At 32.0% G+C, this 21,921-nt stretch overlaps 2 protein-coding genes across 2 annotated transcripts; one reads left to right on the forward strand and one right to left on the reverse strand.

Annotated features, from left to right (window-relative positions):
• Positions 1-7,632: 7,632 nt before the first annotated feature.
• TRIADDRAFT_14211 (uncharacterized protein) lies at positions 7,633-9,800 on the forward strand (the record flags this gene model as incomplete). Its single annotated transcript, XM_002110468.1, has 8 exons — positions 7,633-7,855; positions 7,975-8,042; positions 8,136-8,228; positions 8,449-8,567; positions 8,908-9,062; positions 9,144-9,357; positions 9,464-9,570; positions 9,670-9,800. Coding segments are annotated over 8 exons (1,110 nt in total), but the record flags the coding sequence as incomplete, so codon positions are not given.
• Positions 9,801-17,482: 7,682 nt separating this feature from the next.
• Positions 17,483-19,788, reverse strand: TRIADDRAFT_22944 (uncharacterized protein; the record flags this gene model as incomplete). The annotated part of the gene is made up of 2 exons (XM_002111009.1): positions 17,483-17,623; positions 19,633-19,788. Coding segments are annotated over 2 exons (297 nt in total), but the record flags the coding sequence as incomplete, so codon positions are not given.
• Between the last annotated feature and the right edge of the window lie 2,133 nt (positions 19,789-21,921).

The raw sequence follows: 21,921 nt of genomic DNA on the forward strand, positions 1-21,921 counted from the left end.
CTGTCCTGTGCTGTACTTTACGCTAAGGACGTGTACTGTACTGCACAGTACAGTGGGTGAGTGGTCTACAGTACCGATCTATCTTTGAATTCAATTCTACAGACCAGATCCATGAAGATCTCTCTATGGTGCAGACAGTAAAAGGAAAAACCTGCGAACGCATGCTCACTGTGAGCATGAGCACCGTAAATCCCGAGAAATTTGAAGCCGAAATTTTGATGCAATGCTGAAGAGCCCTACTAGCCTGAAAGCTGACCGAAGTAGCGCCTAATCCTCGGGTTATAACTAAGGGTTCAGTACAGTACGGTGTACAGTATAATTATTATGTTCGTGGTAACTTCTAATATTATTAATCGAGAGTCGTTCATTGATCAATCAGTCATTCGTACAGTATTCATACAGTACATCTCGAAGATTACTTAGCTTATGGATTAATGGATAACTGTAGTTAATTTGTGATTTACAAGTGAAATAAGTTACTTATTCTACAGTCTACAGTATGTACACTGTACAGTGTATACTGTAGAGTACAGACTGTGTACTGTAATGTACTGCCATAGAGGTACAGTACACTGTACGTAATGTGGAGATCGGAAAAAAACGCCTTTTTTTCTTCGAAGAGTTCCCGATTTGAGGATATTTCATGAACTGACCCCTTGGCAGGGACTCCTCAACCACCCTAGGCTTCACAAAAGTTGGCTTTTTTTTCAGCGTGAAGCTTAATTTTATGAAGCAGGGGGTAGTTGAGGAGTCCCTGGTATAGACTAGTTATAAAATGGTTAGACTGACTATGCATGTATCAGTGACTGATAGTTTGTATTAGATATTTTGCTGAAATAAAATACTCAATACAATACTGCAATAAAAACATGGAAAGCCCATACTGCATTGCTCAAAAGTGAGACGCCACTCCGTTAGCTTTGATCCTAGTACTGTAGAGTACACTATGTCTCTGTAGCAATCTCTCTCTACCTTGTACCTGACGGACTTAGAGTAATAAAGTTCTCTTCTGTGAAACATCTCTCTCTCGTCTCATTCTATAAGTAGAAAGTAGAAAGACATATTATTGCAGTTGTTCGTGTACAGTTTACAGTACGCCAGTGTACAGTACTTCTAAGACTAATACAGTATGTACTGTACAGTATTAGTACTGAGTACTGTAGAGTGTACTGCAGACCTGAAGACGAAAGTTCCGACCATAGACTACGAAATTCATCGTTGAATTTAGTAATCCAACTACACCTTACATAAGTGTACGGTACGGTACAGTACTGGAAGGTAAAAGAGTATAAAATGAAAGGCCAAAGAAGGAAAATTACTCCAGATTACTGGACAGTGGACAGTGTACCCGCTACGGCTAAAACTAAAACCACAACTTTTGATTATTGGTCGGAGAAAAATTTGATATTATCCATTGGGGTGCCATCGATCTGAGGATGCCTGGTTAGTACTTTACTGCATAAGTTAATATTAGATATAGCCAATTTTGATAGACAAGGATGCTTGTGTATCTTATTGCGGATTTTCATTTTTTTCTCTCTCCTTGATAGCTAAAGTTTGTTGATTACAGTAGCGATAATAGAATAAAAGTCCATGCAATCATTCGGTAGATATCAACTTTAAATTAACACTGTACAGTACAGCAGCCAAACTCGTCGATTTCTACTCTACTTGAATTACCCTATTTACTTCTACAGTACATATCCATATTTGAAGGCAACATTTATCGATTCGCTATAATTAACCCACCATTGCAGCATATTGACACATCTCGATAGTAATGTATACCTACTCCATCGTCAGTTGCATCACTACTGGACTTGTACAGTGTACGTTCGACCTAGAAAAATTCAATTTCATTCACCTCATCATAGATGGCTGATCGTAGACTTCAACATGATACATTGGTTGATCAATGGATCATGGATTACCAACAGTTCATTTTTAGCAATCGACGACATCATAAATAATTTAAAAAAGGACATTAAAACTACTGGTAATGACAACTAATTTTTTTACTGTTATTTTTATTAAGGTATATTTGTACTCCAATGGACTATAATTAATTCTAATTGCTAAATGCCTCTACTCTAATCACTTAAATCATATAAGAAGATTTGACTCTTTATAAATTGCAAAATAATACTAATCTTAATCTTAATATTATAACTCCATCTATAATATCAACTTATTGATACATGCTTTTACTGCTAATAATCCAAATATCGTACTTTATCGTTAACTAAACGGAATAATTTAAGCTAAACCCACCTACTAGCTTTACCTTGACAGTACGACTGATCGTTCATGATTGAACAAGAATATTCAAGTAGTAGTTACATATTTCTTATACTGTATAACAGTAGAATACAGCTAATGATGTATAGTAAAATGAGTAAGCCAAATCAGGCATAGACTGGTGCTTTTTTCATAAAATGATGTAATGGTAGAAGTTTTAGGTTACCATATGATTGAGAAATTGAATCATACAGTATCATATACATCGTATGGCACGTTGCTGAAATTCAGCAAATGTTAGATTATTGCCGTTCTAGTTAACACTGATCAGATTTTGTCAATTATCAAATATATCGATGAAAGGGTAATACTATAGATAGGAGTGTAGCTTGCTAGAAGAAACAGTAACCCATAGTGCAGTAATAGAGTAAATAGTAACTACTCTAGCAACTTTATGTGATCGTAGGTTAACACACGTATACTTCTGAATTAGTCGCGAATTATAAATGTTTTACATGCATAGATACGTGCAGTTATAGACTACTAATTGAAAGAAGACCTTGAGTAATCTATGGTACAGCAAACTTTTTAGTACCATGATCACTTAATAACTAGACCAATGAATGATTCATGATCACTTAATAACTTGACTAATAAATAATTCTAATAGTGATTGCTGAAGTTTGCCATTACAGCTGCGTTTGCTATTCTCACTGACAGTAAACTAGTAAAATGCGGTAGAAAATAGAAGCTTCTGATTCCATTCAGATATTACGGCACAATCATACATCATATCGTGTAGTTCTTGTAGTGAGTTTATTTGCTTTACAAAATTGCACGACTAATTATTAAAATTGCGATTTGATAAGTTTTTTTAGTTTTTCATTAGTTTATGAAATTAATGATACTTTAGTATTGCTAAAAATAATATAGCGCCTTCCTTCTTTTTTGTTATCGCTATAAAGCAAATAAGGACAATACGAATAAAGCGACGCCAACCGACGGCAAATTAAGGAAAAGAAAGCAAACGAGTCGACTTAAGGGGTAAGTTAGGAGATAGCTGTGCGTGCCATGGTCTTTAATCTATCACCATGTCTGTTTCATAATTAACAGTACTAGGTCTGCTAGTGTTGACTACTAAATGATTTAGCACGAATAAAAATGTTAAAAGGAAAAGAATATTTCTATAGTAAGAATTATAGCTATTAGTATTGCTGTACTGTATTATACATCAACTTTCGGCATTATTGTAGATAAACACAGTTACCTTTACCAAATGTGCCCATTCCATGTGAGCATAATTATAATACTACACAGCTCACTGATTGCACTGCGATAAGAAATACAATTTCTACTTCTAGTATTCAAGACATTGATATAGCTGTAATTGAAAATTGAAATACTCAACGGAAAGAATGTTCGAGATGTAATCACAAAATTATCTTATTTCTATATAATACGTGCCTGCACATACTGTATATTATATGGTGCACACGTACAGTTTACCATACTGTATTTTGTAAGTTAGCCAAAATTTAACTTACTAAATCCCTACTATTACAGTACCATCATTAAGAGGCAATGCACTTGATTAATTAAATGTACTTGTGCATAAAAGTGGCCTCATATGAATTAGTTATAAAAACTGTGGTGAGAGCAGTTATACGCCTACTTGGTGGAGTACTATATATCCAATTTTTTAAACTTCTGGTACTTTTCACATTACTTATCCACTTCTAATCAATTGATTATTATTGATGGAATGAATCGATAGAGTTAAAAAAGTCTTACAATAGTTTTTCGCTTGCGATTAAGAAACGTAATGGGTAAATTTTTAGATTCAAGTACATTATTTGAAATATTTAATAGAGGCAATCACTTATATTGGGTTGTTGTGGCCGCAATAATATACTGTACAGTACATTCTATATTGCCCATATTACTGTTTATCTTCCTGGTGCATCGCTGAGATTTTCAATATTTTATTTATCAAATACAACAAAATGAGATATCATTTTTGGAATTGTTATATCATAATGACCTTAAATTTTTAGCATGATAAATTATCAACATCCGGGTAAATGATTAAGTAAATTTATTAAAAATTGGTTTGAAATGCATGGTATATCCTCTAGTCTCGTTGTAGAAATATGTTTATACAGTAATACCATTAGAAAACTTTGACAAATATATACGTATACAGTTCGTATTGGCGTACCCGGTACGTTCGTTTGGCTAACGGGATCTTGCTTGTTTAGTATAGGTAGAGGCAGACTGTGTGTATAATTTACCGATTATCTATTTTAATAAAATCTTCTTTAAGTCGTTATTCACATTTGTTGAAGGACAGATGTCAGAACTGATATATAGTATAACGGCCAATTATATGACCTTTATGAATGATTTCATTTATTGATACCAGATATAAAATTGGTACCGAAATAATATTGACGGTTTCTGTATTCATCCCCACATTCAATCTCCTTTATGTCTAGCCTTGAAGGCGACGGTTTATTGTTTTTCAACATAATCGCTTCTCAATTCTGATTGCATTGTTAATATTGAATCTTTCCAGCAGTCATAAATATTACTTTAATTTAGGCTCACTTAGAAGTTTTTAATGAACATGGATGCATTCATTCTTAGTGAAAAATTCGCTGACGTACAGGCATCGTATCGTATAATTGGGCCCGATTATAGATACAAAATTATCTTACGAATAGGAACTGATGTGTACTGCTCATCGGTATGCTCATATGTAGAGAACGATAAATCGAGACACAAATCACAGTAACTGACCTAAGATTAAATTTATTGAATGCAAAATACCTTTTATATATTATTTATATTTATAGGCGTACGTATAAATGTTGTACTGTACAATAAACAGGCAGCTTTTTCTATAAACTGTATTCCTTTATTATTATTTTATTTGAAAATTTTCTCATTCATACACTGTATATTCGGTGTCCAGTATGATATTATCCATTTGGGGTGTTTGGCATGTCGTAGCTGGTCCTGACTTAAACTAAGCACATTATCATAACTTCCAGCAATGGCTGCTAAAAACCTAGTTTCAACCTTAAATAATGAAAATTAATTTATTCTTTCTACTAATATTTACATCATTTTTAATGATCGAATATTGATGGGAATTATATTATTAAAACTATGGCGCTTATAATAGACGTGAAAATGCGTATATGTATATGTCTGAAGTTCTGTTCGGTTAGGCATACAATTTCAATTTACGGTTAGTTTCCATGCATACAGATAAGTTGTACGCTCATGTACATAAGCATCTTATCTCTTTTCATTTGGACTAACTAATGAAATTGCCAGATAATTGATTTAAGCTGGTAAATATTTATTAGATCTTAAAAGTGTTAGTATTAGATATTAATTCCGTAAAATATCGTTAAAGACACTTAATTTACTTGAAACTTGGGAGTCTCTCAATGCACGATCTAAACCATAAGTATAAAATAAAATTTAAAATTTATTTTAAAAGTTGTCCAATTTCAAAGAAGACATGAACTATATTCGAAGCGTAATTTATAAGAGATTATTATCTGTGAATACTGACGTTAATTTACGGTATTTCCTGGATACTTATAACCCTTTCAAGAAACGGTTATAACGAAGTAGAAGAAGTGCTTGATTAATTTTAAATATGTCTTATTGATTCCCAACGCATTGTTTATCCTAAGCGTCAATTTGCAATTGCCAAATCGGCTGAAAACAATTACTATCTCATCGAAGTCTGATATCACGTAATTTCTTTTATAATTATTCTCCGTTGTTTGAATGAATTTATACAGTTTAACAGCACTTCCCTCTATCGATATAAAATAGCCTTATTAAGACTTAGTCTATGACTTCATTCTAACGATACTTAAGTAGTTAATAAATAGTCTTTTTTCGAATGGACTAAGTAAACTGACGAATTATGATCGATTTTGGTATCCAGACTTACTAGGGACAACTGCTCTTGAGACAACCACTTCACAACGATAGCTAAATTCTTATACCTTGCATTCAACTATTTGGTATAATTTCTCGACGAATCATTATTTCCTAGATCTAGCAATTTATAAGTAGGCAGAATACTTACTGTAGGTACGAGTAATAAGTAATAGTTAAGGATATGTCCGTAGAAATCTAAGTAGAGGCATCAAATATTAATTAATAAGTATAATTAATCGATAAGGATTTGACTAGAGTGAGTTCGTCTAAGCAGCAATTACCCTATAGTCGATCGATTTACTACATACGTATATGATACTTTTCCTTTAGTCCTAAATTTTAAACATGATATTCTTATTAAATATAAGTTTTAACAAAAACTAATGATCACTTAATTAAAAATATCAAGTCTTTTTGTGGTTTAAAGAAAGGAATAAACTCAATACGTAAAAGTCATTCTTTATGCAAAATCCAAATAAATTCTAAGGCAAAATAATATTAGATCACTGGGATAATGGCTAAATATTTATTTCCGATGGATATATGAATAGGAGTGTTTAAGAAAGTACAACTATAACATTTATTTGCTTATTTTCCTCGTTAAAAGTTTTATTAAAACTGCTTTTGTTATTGTTTTCTATCAACAAATTTATGATAAGTGTCGACAAGGAATTGTACTGAAGATAAGTACTTTTACCTTGAATTAATATGAGGTAGATAAAGAGTGGATACTTACGTAGGATGTGCATACGTACGTTAATGCTCTTTTCTGGCGAAAATCTCTGCTTTCTTATTCCGCTAAAAATAAATTGATTGCAAACTAGTTATACATCTTACTGTAAATTGTTCTTTCTAACTAAATCAGAAATAAGATGATGTTATTATGTCGTAAGGTTAGATGGCTATGAAAAGTAATAATGGTTCTGTCGATTGTGATAATTTATTCATGTGTTAATGATGATAAAATTGATAGTACAATAAGTGATGATGATTGGTAAATAATTATCTGTTGATGGATGCTAAAAAGTGCAATACGATTTCGATGTTCACTTGCGCTTGTCTTTTTAAATTTGGGGGAATTTTATATTACTGTACTGATAGATACTTAATTAATCAAAATTAAAAGCACTGGATAGTGTTCTGTTACCTTGATTTAGATTAAATACTAAATAAGTAAAATAGTTTTATTATATTGGTTGTCGTTTACGGGTATTTAATTATTATCAGATATCTAGTCGAATTTTCTATGCGTATGTATTGTATCTCCAGCTAGCTTCTTTCAAAGAACAATACAATATGTTTAAGCTTGTACGTGTCGTGATATACATGTCCCTGATTCAATGAGTAATAGAACACAAATGCAAATACGTGTAAAATACGTAGTTAATGTCAGCTAAATACGCATATTTTTGTTATGTAATCTGTAGAGAGCCAGAAGATCGTAATGAAGACGATCATACAAGCATCAAGGATAAGTGCGCTAGAGAAAATCATAGCGAAATCGAAAAACGCAGGCGAAATAAGATGAACGCATATGTTGCTGAATTATCTAATATGCTGCCTAATTGTGGCAGCCTACCTAGGCGACCTGACAAGTTAACTATACTAAAAATGGCTGTATCCCATATGAAATCACTAAGAAAGGAAGAAAGTAAATTTATTAATGATAATTAAATTTAACGCGTCATCTTTATTTTTGTAGTATTAGCGACGGATTGTTTGCAAGTGTCAATTGAAGAGGTTATATAAAAATTTTCATTGCAATTGTAGTGGAATCAAGAGCTGTGTGCAGATCGTCATTTTTATCTGATCAGGAAATTAAACAGCTAATTTTAGAGGTACTGTAACGATATTTGCTGGTATTGTAACAATGTATACGTATTTTAGTAATACATCGTTTTTTAATACCAATTAATTTGTTATTGTTACAGGCTGCAGATGGATTTTTATTTGTAGTTTCCTGCGATAACGGATCCCTTTTATATGTTTCAGACGCTATATCAAATGTTTTAAAGTTATCACAGGTTAATTGATAGAGATAATCGATGACACTAACAAGTCTAAAATAATTTATGTAATTCTCATTAGATAAATTTATGCTTTATATTATAATAAAATAATGGTTGTCCTTGCTCGTTTAGAAAATTTATAACTTGATTTATTTATCACTTCAAACTTTATAATCATATTCAATAAAATGAGAATAACTACATTGATTAAAAATAATTTCTTTAAATAATATAGGATGATTGGACCGGTAGGTCACTGTATGAGCTCGCTCACCCAGAAGATACTTCTAAGATAAGGGAGCAGCTATCGGATAACGAAGTTTCTCAATTAACAAACGGTATTTTCTATTTAATGTAGTCTAGAATTTAGCTTAACTTCAATTGTTGCCATGTAATTAAGCAATAAGTTAGCTCTAGTTGGTAAATCTGATTACTGTACTTGTATTCTTTATAGCCATTTCATGCGGCACATAAGAAATAATAAGCATCATTGCGCTGTATATCAACCCGGTTTAACTGATATTTTTAAGTGAATTCCTTTGTACTATTATCTATTTAGATTACAAAATGCGAAAGGATTGTAATAATCAAGGTAATAGTATAGTTTGACTTTATTTCTTAACTTTTCTCTCCGGATTTTTTAAGAAAGCATTATTTAACATGTCAAAAATTTAAAATCGACAGGAGACGACAGTATCTTAAATAGATCTGATTCAGGCGCTCGTAAGTCTTTCATATGTAGAATGCGGTACGGTAGCGATAACTACGACGTCGAATATGAAGAGGATCAATTTTCAAGTACCAATCCGAATGGTGTTACAACTAGATACAAAGTTGTCCATTGTGCAGGTTAAATACTTGTTAATGCTTATGGAATAGCGATATAGCTTATAATTGTTACATTTGGTTTCATTTCAATCACTCAATCAGGATATATACGATCCTGGCCACCAACTGGAATTACAGATGATGACTCATCAGAAAGTTCTTTTTCTAGCTTTGGGAGCGAAAACGGTATTGGAACTTGCTTGGTAGCAATTGGTAAGCTACTGCTTGCGACTGCCCCTACGGTTGCAGATGAAGAAGGCACAACTTTTGTTTCAAGGCATGATATTAATGGTACTTTCACTTTTATTGATCAAAGGTAATAGAAAATCACAATTGTAACTTTTAGTACTATTAATGAAGATTTAGATATACACCTTTTATCTGTATTATTAATAAAAATGTAAATACGTGATAATCTTTAGAATTACATCGGTGACAGGATTTCTACCGAAAGATCTACTAGGTAAAAACATCGTAAATTATTGTCACCCTAGTGACCGAGAATTGCTAGAAGAAAGTTTTAAACAAGGTCAGCAGATATCAAAACATAGTATGCGTACCTACAACTATAGCGAAATTTTATTTTTAACTATTAATAAATACTTCCATTTTCTACTCATCTCTGCAGTGCTGACAATGAAAAATCAGAAACTTCGCATCAATTACAGATTTCGTACCGTTAATAATAATTGGATATGGCTGCACAATACGTGTTACAGTTTCTTAAATCCGTGCTCAGGACAAGTTGAATATATCGTCTGTGACCATCAATTGAATAAGTAAGCATTGTATTAATGAAGGTTGCATATGTCGCCTCATTTTAAGTTTGTCCGGAAATTAATTTATTGTATGATTATTACAATTTGTGTATAGAGTGGCAAGTACTGAAACAACAACTTTGGATTTAGACAGCCAAGAGACGTCACCAACAACTTCGCAAGGTTTGGCCAATTATACCAAAGTAAATCCGGATGTCTACAAATTTGGAAATTCGAATATTCAGCGTGAGGCTGTCAACCGGAATGGTCCATCCTTTCCAAATTCAGATAATAAAAGATATCGTAACTCAGATATTCTTAATAACCCATACCCTGCAACTATTGCAGACACATCCATGCCTTTATCGAGCATAACACCATCACAGATGACTTCAACCTATTCAAATTGTCAAACACGCCATGTATTTGTGCCTAATCGTGATGAATATATTCGAGATATGGTTAATCTACGAGAATCGAATAATCAAATGCGTATATTTAATAATAATAGCAGTAAGTCCTCAATGAATATGCAACGGCAATCCCTAACTCAGAATTCGCCTTTACATACTTCTCCATTGATTCAACAATTAGGAAATTACGTGGAACCAATGAAAATACAACAAGAAAATCGAAATGGTAGTTCGAAGTTCGCTTCAAATTGTACTGTAGGAAGTAGAAATGCGAATATTTTAAATGACAATAGTTTTCATGGAATAACCGATGGCGTTGATAGTAATAACGTGCACTTAAGTTCACAGTGGAATGCTGATTGCGATAGAAATTTTGAAGGCCCAGACACTAAATCACAATTGTGGAAGAAACATAACCAAGTCAACTTTGCTACTCAGACAGTAAACCAAAGCAAACGTATGGAGGCAAATAGGTATCCTCGCTTAAAGACTCAAAGATATCCTTCACAACAATGCTCACCATCTGCAGACGGTGCTGAATGTCGGCAATCTGGATTTGACCATTCTATAATGAGCCAATCTAAAGAAACATCCAATAACTCTCATGGGCTCAACAATCGAGCGATGGTATTCAGTCAGAATTCTAGTCCGACACCTCAACAGTCTGACATACCATTACTTGATAATTCCCAGGATTGTTCGGAGATGATACAATTTCTTGATGAATTATTTCAAGAGTAAAGTTACGAGTATACACTATAATCTACATTTAAAATTCGGTTTCATTGGAAATTGAAATTTGTAAATTTTTTGTATAATTCCTGCTTTATTATGTAAATACCAAAAAGCTCGTATAGAAAATATCTGTTTTATCTTCACGTTTCTTCAACCGAAGTAAAATTTGTAGATTTATGCTGTGAGGTAAACATTTGCCAACACAACTTAGGTACTCTGATGTGTGCTATATAAAACTTAAAGGAACATCAGCAGCCCTTTTATTATTCTAGCTAACGATATTTAAACTCCGAGTTACCGTTTGTAATATGCCGGCCTAGATGGTATTGATAAATGAGTCATGTTACCATAGGTAAAACTTTATACTCGATTCATGATTATTCCCTGTTTTTGATACTTAACTCAAAATAGCTCATATCATCATAAATTTTATCTGTATTGTATTTTGTGTCCTTTTTATCGCGTACCTAAGTTGTTAGTGCTGCCTTGTCAGTAGAATTTCCATAAAATTGTTTTTAGGATAAATCGCCACCGTTACCTATTAAGTTATAGTACATATAAATGTTTATCAGGTAAAGTGTAAAATTCTAAAATGCATTGGAAAGTTATTAAATAATTATTTCGATAGTAGAAAAATTAGTAAAATGCAAAATATGCCATTCCTTAGGTAATTTTAAAGTAACTTAAGTGATCTGATCAAATAGAAAAGAAATTGGATAGGCTTATTAATTAGATAACTATTACTTATTATAAATTTCGTATGTACAGACGAATTAATTATTAAATATTGTTATAATAGTAAAATATGAAACGGTGATAGTATTATATTGCTGTTTTTAAATATCAAGGGCAGTTGATACTAAAAATAGCACTTCTGTGGTATTTATTACTCAACGGTGAATCTATTATTTGTCAATGGTGCGCATCTACGGTATCTGTAAAAAATGTAGATGTTTTATACTATTCTACTAAGTAACCTTGTCTAAGGTTATGCAAGCAATTCTATATAATACTAGAAATAAAATCACAATAATTTGAACGAAGCTAAAACCTTCGCTGATACGATGTCAGTGCCTAAGGCGACTTTTAAGTATAAGTTGACTCAATTTTAAGGTGCTATCAAGCTGCTATAGTCAACAAGCTACAAATTTTGTATTGATGACAGAAAAGTGGTCACACTTGTAAGCCCGTTATGTTATATTGACATCGTCAGCAAAACCGTATATACTGTTGACTCTAATGTTCGTACAGTCGCACTGTATCTGTGAGTTAATTAGAAATGTAGCATTCTGAGAGGAGGTAAAGTTCTGATTTAGATATTTACTTTCCAAAGGGCCCGCTACTACCTAAAGCTACATAAGATCTTTCGTGAAGCAGTTATGATAAAATTAGCTTAAATAAAGATTGATGTTTTATGAGTGGAATAATAATTAAAGGTTTTATTTGTATAGTGGCTAGAGGTATTTATACAACATTTGTTTCAAAACAGAAACGCTATAACAGATAACGAAAAGTGTAGATTTAATTTAATTGCCTAAGCTCTTTTTCAATAAACTATATTTTATAAGATTAGATGTTCGTCTGATTATTACAAAAATGAGCAATCTGCACAACTGTAGTTTATCGCGGATATTGAAAATGCCAATTACTATCGTAACTGTAAGAATTTATTAATAGCTGATAAAATTTGTATGGAGGTTTACACCAAATGCTTTTACTTTAACACGAAAAGATTGTGTCTGGTAAAATTTAACCATTGCAAAGAATTATATACTAGAGAACCGATTTTGCTCTAATCTTACACTGATCTATAAATCTTTAGTAGATATTATTTATGATTAGACTTTTTTGGATACTATTTCATACAGTGTTATTTACAGATATATTCATTCTGAATTATCAAGGCTTTTGGGCAATTAGTAGTACCTATTCATGAGATGGTATAGCATGAGTTGTTAATTAATACTACTGTACTTTGCCTAACCATCTTTATTATCTAATTTTACACTTCTATCATCAATTTGATGATATGTGCAAATGCTTAATCTATCATATTTTCTTCACATATATCGAATATTACGTCGTTACAATTTATAGTATATAGAAAATACATGCATAAATTGAAATATTAACAGGAAAGGGTGAGAAAGTAATCTTGTCGAACAATATACAAATATATACCAAAATGAAACTATAATAGCGGAATCATTTATTTACATCAATAAAATAGCATAAAATTGAAAAAAATTATTGACATTACTACACTGTACGTTAAGTAAAACCAAGGTAGGATAAGACATATCACACGCTAACAGTTTCTTAAATTTTCTCGTACTAAAAGTGATAGCCCATGTCTCCTTGTATCTCTTGATATTATAGATATGAACATTATAACAAATCAATTACAACCGCATATGCATTCGTAAATATAGTAAGGTCCTATCACTAACACTCATGAACGTAATTCGTTATGCTGCGCAATCATGCCGTATACAATTGTTAGTATTTGTATTAGTCATCATATAGAATATATATAGTAAATCTTTATCAAAAAATAGAACCATATTCTTAAGTTAATTTCAACGTGGTGAGGATTGAAGTAATCTACTATTACAATAATTTTGGTTATGTACTTTCACGATCGAAATACGATAAATATAGCTATAGTAAATAATTAATCAATAAGAAAGTACAAGTAGATTTATAATTGACAAGATTTTCTTACTTATTAACGAGGCCTTCCAAACATCCTTGTTCATTTTCAGCTCAGATATCTCGATTAATTAATCATTACTATACAAGCATCGATAGATGTTTAAGGGTAATCTAAACTGTCATAGACTAGCATAAAGAATTATTCTGTCAATAACTAAGCTAATTAATAATAGTAATGTTTTTAGCTAAATTATGGACTAAAGAATAGAAAAAAATTTCAACCTATAACAGATTTCCAGTTGTGAAATGATTACTTAACTCCTTAGGCAATGTAACTAGAATAAATTTTATCAGTGTAATAAAATTTAACATGGTGTATAAATAGCAACGACTGTAATCGAAAATATGAAGAACAGATTTTAACTAGCAGCTATATTCCTGTGGATTTAATAAGGAAGATATTTCCGCGTGTACGCTTTGTAATTCGCCAATCCGACTTCCTAAGGTAACCTGTAGCGTTTTTAACTTCAGCAATAATTTCATATCCGAAAGTTCTTCATCAACACCCGAAGGCAGAGAATTGATCTGTTCTTTCAACGTCTTATTTTCTCTGATTAGATCCTACGAAAATTCATTCGTAAAATTGCATTTAGTACCTTGATTCAGAAATTTCATGCTCGATATTTTGTAGTTCTGGTTCACTAAATTTACCTGACATTGGCTCGTTAGCCGTTCATTCTCTTCTTCAAGGATTTCATGTCCTTGTAATTCTTTTTGTAATCTTTCAATAGTCTATTACAGGCCGGAAATTATCAACTCTATTAGTTAATTCGTTTATTCTTAAAATGCGCGTACAAAACAAAAATTTTAATACAATTTCGATATTATTTTAACCTGAATATTAATTTGTTGTTGTTCCTCTAGCGTAGTTATTTTCTTATTACGTAAATCTTTCTGGTTTAACTTTTAAGATAGTTGATTATAAATATCATGATGAAAGTAATATTTTATAACAGAAATCAATTCACAGAAAATGAAATTTAAGGAAACAATTTTTGCATACTTCAGTTGTTAAAGCATTCTTTTGTTCTTCTAGTAGTTGAATTTTAATCTTTAATTGCTCATTCTCGTCTCTGTAATTTTGCAATAATGACGATAGTTCTTCATTCCTACTTTTTAGATTTGATATTTCACCATCCAATCTCCTTCGAGTAAAAAAGGATATTTTTACGGCGCTTCTTATTTTTCAAGTGAATTGAGACTAAATAATGTATATTATATCCCTATGAAGGTATTTACCATTGTAATTTGGAATTATCCAATAATGGACTGGCAAGATCCTATCAAAAAAATAATGGGATCTTCGTTTAAATTACTTAAAATATCTTCTTCATCAGTATCAATAAACACAATATAAATATCTGTGACCAACTGAAAGTGGTTTAATTTACCTAAATAATTATAGTGAAATAAGAAAGTACAAATCGTACATTGAACAACTTAAATTTTAATTTTACAATTAGCCGAATTTACATAACGTTTTTTCTTGATAACTTACTTTTTTATTCTCAGTTGAATCTTTGTTATATCCATTAGTCTCTGTTCCCGAATTTTGTTGCTGAGATTTAGCGGTAATACTGGCTGTCATTTCGTTAAATTTTTCGGCGAACTACATTGTTAAAAAATTAGGAGTATCAAATTTACGAGTACATGATAAAACAATGTTATACATTATGTTGTATTACGTGTATACCGTGGATGTATTGTTATTACAGTTACTGTAATGTACGTACTGTAATAAAATTAAACAGATCAACAACGGAAGGCTAAATCAAAAAGTGGAGAAATGGACACAAAAGTACACAATATCTTTATCTATACTAACTCGCAGCATCATCGGAGTCTGCCCTTATCGTAGAAAAAACAGTCTGATTAGGGATGCAATCTGTCGTCTGATTATTTTAGTTATTTTAAAATATATGTAAAATTGCAAAGTTAATTTTTACTAAACCGGTCTCAATTTAAGATATAGTCTTATATTGAGTTTTTTCTTTAATTGATCTTATAACTAAGAAACCCTTCGATAATGACAATACTATCGTATAACATATGTGTATATGTACACTGTACATACAGTATACAGTGTACACTGTACAGTATACTGCGTGCAATATCGTAAATTAATATTCATCGTGGTCGTACATACCTGGTACTCAAGAACTGATACGGAATTGTTATAACAATAAGTAATTTAGTATTTACAGTACGCGAATATTAGCTTTTTTAACATCTTGAATAGCAAATAGTTTCAATTTAAACTATTACTAGACCATTGTCAAATAGGCAGTTAAACCAAATTGATGGTAACATATTGCAATAAAGGAAAATTCACGTCATCGTGGTGTTTAATTGAAAATGTATTGTATCATATCACGCCATCTTCTCAATTATAAAAATAAACAATTATGTAACCACTCATCTTCTGCTTTCATGATGCATACAGTACTCTTATATAGACATATATACCATCTTTCTTTTTGCCAGATTATGTATAATCATAATTTATAACATTACAAAGGATATTATAAATTTTGAATAAAGTTATGTAAAAGGAAAGCTGATAGATTTCTATATTACTTATAATCTTCTGTAATTATCAGTAGATAAGTAGTGTACTCTCACAATTGTGTCGATATCCATATTTCAATGTTTTATGTGTATGATTATTACAATATATAACAGAGAAAGGTTATACTTCGCTAATTATCATCCAAGATAGGAAGCGCAATATAAGTATATCTCCTTGATTCTTATTGTCAAAATTTACCTTATGGTCACTTTGTTTCGTTAGTAATAATTACTTAATCATATAGCACATAATTACTTGTACAAACCCGCATAATAAGACTCTATAAAGTATATTAAATATGTATCTTTAAATACTTAAAGTCTGTTTGTTTGGTAATACAAAGAGAAAAAAATAAACATGAATCACTTCACATCTTCATCCTTCGATAGTAGTCTGTGTTACATCACATTATTTAGGCAGATTTAATATACTGTATAGTATAAAGACATGTTAATAATATCATATAAACGATTAGACGTCTTTTCGTTATATTTAGCTTAATGTATCGCTATTTGTACGAAAACGAAGGATGTAAAGATTTTTGAAAAAGAATCATTACGAAGTATGTCTTTTTGTTTAAACAGAACATGATCACAAGAAACTAAACATATGAAATATAAGATATAGTATTCTGATGATGATAGAAAAAGGATGCTAGGTTTCATAATTAACAGAGAGCTAGATAATATTGATAGATCTCTATCCTATTCTATTGACGATCTATAATTGTACTACAACCATGCATTGTAAATTATCTTAAGTAGGCTTCGTAATGCATAAATGTAGTAGTTTAATTTCTGATTCGGGCGGTATAGGTCGTAGCTAATAATTTGTTCAAATTGAATCTATATACCAGTTACTTTTTAAAATACCCTTTAAACTGACTACGTCCGACGAGTAAGACCATATTATAATAGATATATCTAAGATCCATTAACAGAGAAATGAATAAATGACTAAAAAATTTAATGTACAATATAATGATACTTTTATATAAATGTATATCTTATAAACTATGGAAATAATGATAGTGCGAAGAAACAGTTATAAGTGATACTATATTAGATGAAGGTAAAAGGATCTACTAGCAGCAATAGTATTGATAAAGCTAGAAACTGTGCCCTAATTCATACATTCTAGGAGTTAGTAAAGCATTGTGCAGGGATTGAGGAACTTAAAAATAATAAATTCTACAAAAATTGCAACACAAACACCTTAAATTATCATAACGTTTAATTACTACTGTCCTCTTTAACTTACCTTATTTAAATCGCTTTCGGAGGAGAATCCTAATCCATAGACAGTATTAGCTCTAGCATCTGACCATTGTCCAAATTTGGCCGATGTTTTCATGAAATGCATATTCTGTGTTATACTGCTATTTACAATGACCTAAATGAAAGAAAGAAAGTAATCATTAGAAATGGAAAGATTTAATTCGTAGAGAAATTCGGTAAAATAATCTCGTACATATAGGCGTAATACAAAGGCGTGAATTTGAAATTGTTGTGAAAGATTGGTATGCATAGATTAGTGAAGTAACTATCGTTCACGTTATCGAGCGTTGGGCACTTTTCGACTTTTTGAGTTAAGCACAATGATGCAAATCAATTGAAACTAACAAATTACAATTATTCGTAATTATCCAGTTGATTGACTACTCGTATACCATCATATGAGCCGTATACCGGATTCGCATATCATCCCATGAGCCGGAATGGGACATAAGAATACGCATGAAGCTAAGTGAAAGAAATTAGCTGAATCATGTTGTAAAGATAGATCTTTATTACAGTATCAATATGGAACTAAGATTATTATAGTAAGATCAAATGTTAATTTTTTGACGTAAAAATTATATCATATTTTAAACTACTGAATTTTCTGATTTGCCAAGTAGTCTATAAATGAGTTGTGAAAATTACAACGCGCGTATAATTGTAATGTACGCGTCTACATTGTATTGCGTCGATTTACGAGTACAGTATTGTAACAAAGTAAGATCATCGTAATCGTGTTGTTAATACTTATGTAAATCTCTATTAATTTTTAGTGTTGTTTCTGTCAAAGTAATTTCAATATCCGGCATGAAGAATTTTTACTTCTTACAACATTGTTCTATGTTTGATAAAAAAATTATTGTCATAGGCGACTATTATTTAGTACAATACTATCAAAATGATACCAAAAAATTAATGACTATCGCCGTTTAATCTCAGATTCAGTGCTAAGTAACTGACTGTCCAAATCCTAAATAGTAAAGATGACGGCTGATTGTACGAAACGGCGAAATAGTAAAATTGTAGTAAACAATTGCTAATCATGCTAGTATACAACACCAACAATTAAAATATAACTATTTTTACTTCCTGGTAATAAAGAAAACTAGTTAATAGGCAGTGTATCGACTTAACTTTTGTTACTTTAACTCAAGCAACCATGTAAAATCCAGACTATTAAAGTCATTTCAACTAGATTTTATCGTCATACTCGTATCTAATTATAATTAACAGTGAACGTTTGAACTAGGTGTATGTTGTATAAGTAAGGGAAGAAAATTACACTTTAGGCATTAAGGCAAAACCCAGCAGTATTTGTTTTTATAACTACAGTCTATGGGTCACAGTACTGTACTAATACTTTATTTATACTTCCGCCCCATAATAACGGTACCGTAGGCGAAGCCGAAAATATCTTTTATTAGATTGCGTGATCATGGTCAAATAGAGCAATTAACAAAAAGTTAAAAAACTGATGCTTGGTTGTATATTGCTGTTCACTGCCTTCACTGCATTCTTTTAGTGCTCCGTGACTGCATGTCTGATAATTATAATTACTTGTCGATAAAAGGATCAATAGTCCTAATCCCAATTCCTTAGCAAGTACCGTATACTTAAATGCTATTGTAGGCTTGCGTTATATTATGTCTGCGATCAGCGTTTATTATAATTATTAGCGAACAGAGAAACCAAGGATTACGCATATTACTCTAGAATATGCACGTACATCTATATGTTAAGATATGCACATACGAGTAGCCTACTACTTTACAAGTACAGTACAGTACACTATATCAGCAGTTGATTAGTTCATGGTATTCTTTAGCTGCAGTGATCAAATATACTCCTATGCTATCTATGGCTATTATTATATGTAATATATCACTCAACATCGTATAATCCAAAAGTTGTACTGAAACTACATGTCTTTTACGCAAAATACAGCATAAAGCCCGATTAATTTATAAGAAAGAATTTTATTATTATTGTCCTTGTATTACGAGTATCGAAGCTAACTTTTAAATATCGTATGTAGGTACAAGTAGTGATGCATCGACGATCTACTATACTGCACTATCAAAGTGATAGTAGATACAGCATTGATGTTTTTATACTGCATACCTTGGTACCGTCGACGGAAATTATTCTGTGATGACTACGCATTGGGTCGCAATAAAACGATACTGGTACTGCTAGCTTGGAAGAAGGCAGCCATGACTTTTTCGTTTCTGGATCGATCTCGAAGACATGAGCAGAAGTGGTGAATAGAGGTTGTTCTCTGGAAGTTAAAAATGATAATAATTATATAATTATATAATGCTACCAATAGGTGGCATCTTAATGTCGATTTTATAATTCTAAGATTACGGATAGGAAAGGATAGGAAGCAATTTAGTCCGTTTGTATATATCTACAGTAATCACTGACTCGTGTATTTACTCGTACAGTCGCACTTGGGGTTGACCAGCGTGACTTATTAACTACGCCACCATAATATTTTAAGAGAGTAAACGATTACTATTACGTAAACAAAAACGAATTCGCATGTCATGAATATATACTAGAGTTAACATTTTATAGTATTCCTTATTCTAGTTCAATGGCATCAGTTGCTAATCTCGTTATCATTCTTCTGCTTTCCTGCATTAAAGGGAGCAGAAAACTTGTGTGTATCGTGTATTTTTAAGTATTTGTGATGTGTTGACTACTAATACTGTATCATGAATTAGCCATCATCTATTTATTTTTACAGATATATTCCGATATTAAAGAGCAAAGATATCGGTAGTGCATACTTACCCCATAATGTAAAATATGCGTAAAAAGTGACTACTGTAATGTACTGAAATCTATCCTTCACGGCCACGTACTTCCAAGTAAATTTAGCTCATTTAACGAGTAGAGTTTTATCACTTATTTTATCGTGCCGCCCTATATATACTACAGTTTTAATTTGCTTTGGAAGTTATACTGAAGTATAACTGTACTGTACAGTGTACAGTACATGCACGGGTTTTCAGTACAGTACAGTACAGATCGAAACCAGACGACTTTTGTTTGACTACAGTACTGTACACAGCGTGCAGTCATAGACTACTAAATACAGTACAGTACAGTGTGTACATCCCGGGACACGCCCGGGATGTACGATATTTACTGATCCGTGGTACAGAATGGGTACATGCTGTTCTCCCGCTGTCCGCGCCACGCAGCCCTCAGTGTGGCCCAAGTCATACACTACATGTAGACTACCATTCCTATTCTGAAGTCACGTTTTTACGCAAACCTTTTTAGTAAGTGAAAATCAGAAGTTCTCAGAAAGCAGCTGAGGGAAAATTTTTGATGAGTAGTCTCTGGTTTGACGCAATGATTTTATTAGTACAACACCTCTGAGAAAATCTTGTTACTTCTTGGGTGGACAGACATTTCGGCCACATCTAGGATGGAATGTCCATCCGTCCGAGGAGAGCGATTAGTCTAATCCAGGCAAGGCATTGACTAATAAGTTTAAGGTGCATCTAGTAGTTTTTATGTAATTATTGCCAAAACTTCCATCTAACTAACGGAAAAAGTGTTACTTCATAATATCTTAGAGTCAAAATTGTTCTCAATAATACACTTTCTCTAAGTCAAGTATTGCATTTTCCCTACTTTATTCGAAGATTGTAATTGTAGATTTACAAGGGGCAACTCTTGGTCTATAAAATGATATAAATTTCATGTAGCTTTTCTTAACATTTTAAAATTGAAATTTCTAAGCCCATTCAAATCTTTCGGGCCCACCCTGTACATACATTGTACAGTACGTAGCCTATAGTACTACTGTGCCATGGAATATCTAGAAGTCCATGACTGCGTGTACATTTGTAATTATACATTAACAGTAAGGACAGAAGAAATGCTGTTTTAATGTCTCATAAGGGTCGAGGAAGGAAGTAGACGCAATTAACGATGACTGTAATTTGAGCAATCTACAGCAATCGACAGTCAGTAATATAACCGCTTACTTTCGGTGATTCGATATTATTTTGGCTTATTACTACATAAATGTTGCCTACTCGGTATAAAGTCACTGAACCTCTGACAGGTCTATCAAATGGTAATACTATCTGTTAAATGAGCACATTATCGTAAACCGTCAGCAAAGCGACGGGAGTTTGCACTAGTAATTATAATTTACCAAGCAGTCTACAAGCCTACAGTATACGTGTGATTTTTACCCTACTTGTACTGTATTAGCACAGATTTACAGTGATAGCCTCCGTATTTGTTAGTAAATTGTTACCCTGGTCGAATACGAATACTGTAAATACTGTAAATACAATACTGTACAGTATAATGCCATAATTTTTAGTTCCCATTTATAGAAATATACAGTACAGTAGTATCCCTTCGTAAACCGTACTACTG

The sequence above is a fragment of the Trichoplax adhaerens genome, genomic scaffold (assembly GCF_000150275.1).
Source record: "Trichoplax adhaerens TRIADscaffold_3 genomic scaffold, whole genome shotgun sequence".
NCBI lineage: Eukaryota > Metazoa > Placozoa > Uniplacotomia > Trichoplacea > Trichoplacidae > Trichoplax > Trichoplax adhaerens.